Here is a 2,790-nt window from a genome sequence, read left to right as displayed (position 1 = left end):
TGCACCTCCTGGCAGGGAGTTGCAGAGTGAGATGGTCCCTCCTAAGCCTGGCTGATGGTCCCCCCAGGCTGAGCCCCCACAGCTCCTCCAGCCTCTCCTCATCAGACTTGTGCTCCAGTCCCTTCCCCAGCTCCATCCCTTTCCCTAGACATGCGCAAGAAGCTCAGCAGAGATGATATGCCTGTGGCAGTCAGTGCTGCAGGGGATGACAAGCCATGAGGAAAGGCACTGCCTTTGCCATCCAAACATTTCCCTTTCCCCTAGCACAACCCCAAAACTTTTTACCACTGAGCTCTACACCATGTTCTTCAGGTTTGTGGCAGATGCTGATACACGCTCCAAACCTCCCCTGAAAACCTCCATCAGGCTGGCAGGGCCTGGGCACTCACTCGCGTGCAGATGAGGGTGAGATATGCCCATACTTCAGCGTTGGTGTTGTTTAGGGCATTGGCTTCAGAGAGAGCATCTTCTGCTTCTACCATCTCCTCCAGCTTGAGGGAGAGAAGGAGAGGCATGGACAAAGAGCAAAGAGCAGGCAGAAAGGGCTTCAGAACTGAGCAGGCATCGCTGTAACAGCAGAAGAAATCAGTGCAACAAAAGCTCCTAACAGCTGTCCTTGGCAGCCCTTCAGAGGTGCTGGATTCCCTTGGACAGGGAGAGCACTGAGACTCCTCTCTGCTGGCATCCTGCTCAGTTCCTTGGTGGTGACACGCAGGCCACGTGCATGTGGGGCAGAGCCCAAGCCCAGACTGCTTGCCAGGACACCCTGCGGAAGGAGGTGCTGGCAGGAGCTGGGATGAGGGGCAGGACAGCAGGTGCTGAGGCTGGCACTGCCTCTATGGGCAGCCTGGGTGCCACGCTGGGGCACACAGGACACAACAGCCTTCAGGAGCACTGGGTCACAGGCAGCCAAGTCTTCCTTCAATTAAGGGGATCACAGAAAGTGTGTGCGCCACAGCACTGACTAAAGATCACAGAGTCACAGAATCAATCAGGTTGGAAAAGACCTCTGAGATCATCAAGGCCAACCTATGACCTAACACCACCATGTCAACCAGACCATGGTACTAAGTGCTATGTCCAGTCTGTCCTGAAACACCTCCAGGGATGGTGACTGCACCACCTCCCTGGGCAGCACATTCCAGTGTCTAATCACCCCTTCTGGGAAGAAATTCTTCCTAATGTCTAACCTAAACCTCCCCTGGCACAGCTCAAGACTATGTCCTCCCCTCCTGTCACTGGTTGAGAGAGAGACCCCACCTGGCCCCAGCCTCCTGTCAGGGAGCTGTAGAGAGTGATAAAGTCACCCTTGAGCCTTCTCTTCTCCAGGCTACACAGCCCCAGCTCCCTCAGCCTCTCCTCACAGGACTTATGCTCCAGCCCCTTCCCCAGTTCCTTTCCCTGGGCATGCTCCAGCTCCTCAATGTCCTCCTTGCAGTGAGGGGCCCAGAACTGGACACAAATGACATGAAGGCAGTTGCACTTACCCTGTAGCAAGCGATGCCCACCCCCAGCCAGGTGAGGCAGGACGCAGAGTGATCACAGGCCAGCAGGTAGGTCTGCTTTGCCTTGCCATACTGCCAGGAGAAACACAGCCATGTATCCCTCTGCACCACCACATCACCAACAGACAGCCCCTCCCTGCCTCGGCGTTCTGCCAAACACCCCATTCCCAGTGGGGTTCAGACACCCACTGTCTCCACTGCTGCTGGGGGAGCAACCTGCTTTGTGGTTGCCCAGGGAGGTTGTCAAGTAGCCCAGGGAGGCTGTGGTTGCCCCAACCCTGGCAGTATTCATTCCAAGCTGGATAAAGCCTTGAGCAACCTGCTCTGGTGGGAGGTGTCCCTGCCCAGGGCAGGGGATTGGGGCACGATGATCCCTAAGGTCCATTCCAACCCTTAACATACTATGACATTCCCCTCCAGCACTGCTGCTGCCTCCTCACCTCTTTCTCCTCCAGGTAGATGGAGCCAAGGTGCAGGTAGACGAAATGCATATCCACAGCATCCTCCACAAAACTGATGGTTCGCTCATAGCACTCCTTTGCCTTGCCAAAGTCCCTCTTCAGGTAGCACAGGTGTCCCCTCTGAGCCCACACATTTGGATTCTGTGGACACAAACCCTGGAGTGAGACACAGATGGGAGACAGGAGGGAGAAACACCTGGGAGGGGGCTGGGACACCTGCAAGCAGCAGAAAGGAGGAGCTGAGCTGTGTTTATGTTATCACAACTCCCTGCAGCACTCCAGGCTGGGGGCAGGGGAGCTGGAAGCTGCCTGGTGGGAAAGGGCCTGGAAGTGCTGGTTGGCAGTAGCCAAACATGAGCCAAAGTGTGCCCAGGTGGGCAAGAAGGCAAATGGCATCTGGTTTGAACCAGCACCAGTCTGGCCATGGGACGAGGGCAGTGCCTGTCCCCTGTGCTGGCACTGCTGATCCACCTCCAGTCCTGGGGGCAGTTCTGAGCCCAGGAACACACATGGAATTACCGTGGGGTCAATCCGAGCAGCCTTGTGCAGATATTCCTCACATCTGGGGAGATCTTCCTTCAGCCAGTGTATCTGGGCTGGTTTGAACCAGCACCAGTCTGGCCATGGGACGAGGGCAGTGCCTGTCCCCTGTGCTGGCACTGCTGATCCACCTCCAGTCCTGGGGGCAGTTCTGAGCCCAGGAACACACATGGAATTACCGTGGGGTCAATCCGAGCAGCCTTGTGCAGATATTCCTCACATCTGGGGAGATCTTCCTTCAGCCAGTGTATCTGGGCCCCAGCCAGGAAGTATGCTGGGGCCTC

General features: G+C 56.5%; 1 protein-coding gene across 1 annotated transcript in view; it reads right to left on the bottom strand.

Moving 5' to 3' along the window:
* Positions 1 to 389: 389 nt before the first annotated feature.
* Positions 390 to 2,790, bottom strand: part of CFAP70 (cilia and flagella associated protein 70) — a gene marked incomplete at both ends in the record, with an annotated part of 18,748 nt that continues 16,347 nt past the window's right edge. The window contains 4 exons of the mRNA XM_009080145.1: positions 390 to 491; positions 1,488 to 1,577; positions 1,946 to 2,107; positions 2,686 to 2,787. Coding sequence (XP_009078393.1) covers positions 390 to 491; positions 1,488 to 1,577; positions 1,946 to 2,107; positions 2,686 to 2,787 — 456 coding nt within the window. The remainder of the gene's footprint in view (positions 492 to 1,487; positions 1,578 to 1,945; positions 2,108 to 2,685; positions 2,788 to 2,790) is intronic.

This window comes from Acanthisitta chloris, unplaced genomic scaffold (assembly GCF_000695815.1).
Source record: "Acanthisitta chloris isolate BGI_N310 unplaced genomic scaffold, ASM69581v1 scaffold11198, whole genome shotgun sequence".
Taxonomy (NCBI): domain Eukaryota; kingdom Metazoa; phylum Chordata; class Aves; order Passeriformes; family Acanthisittidae; genus Acanthisitta; species Acanthisitta chloris.
This window is presented reverse-complemented; position numbering and strand designations above follow the sequence as displayed.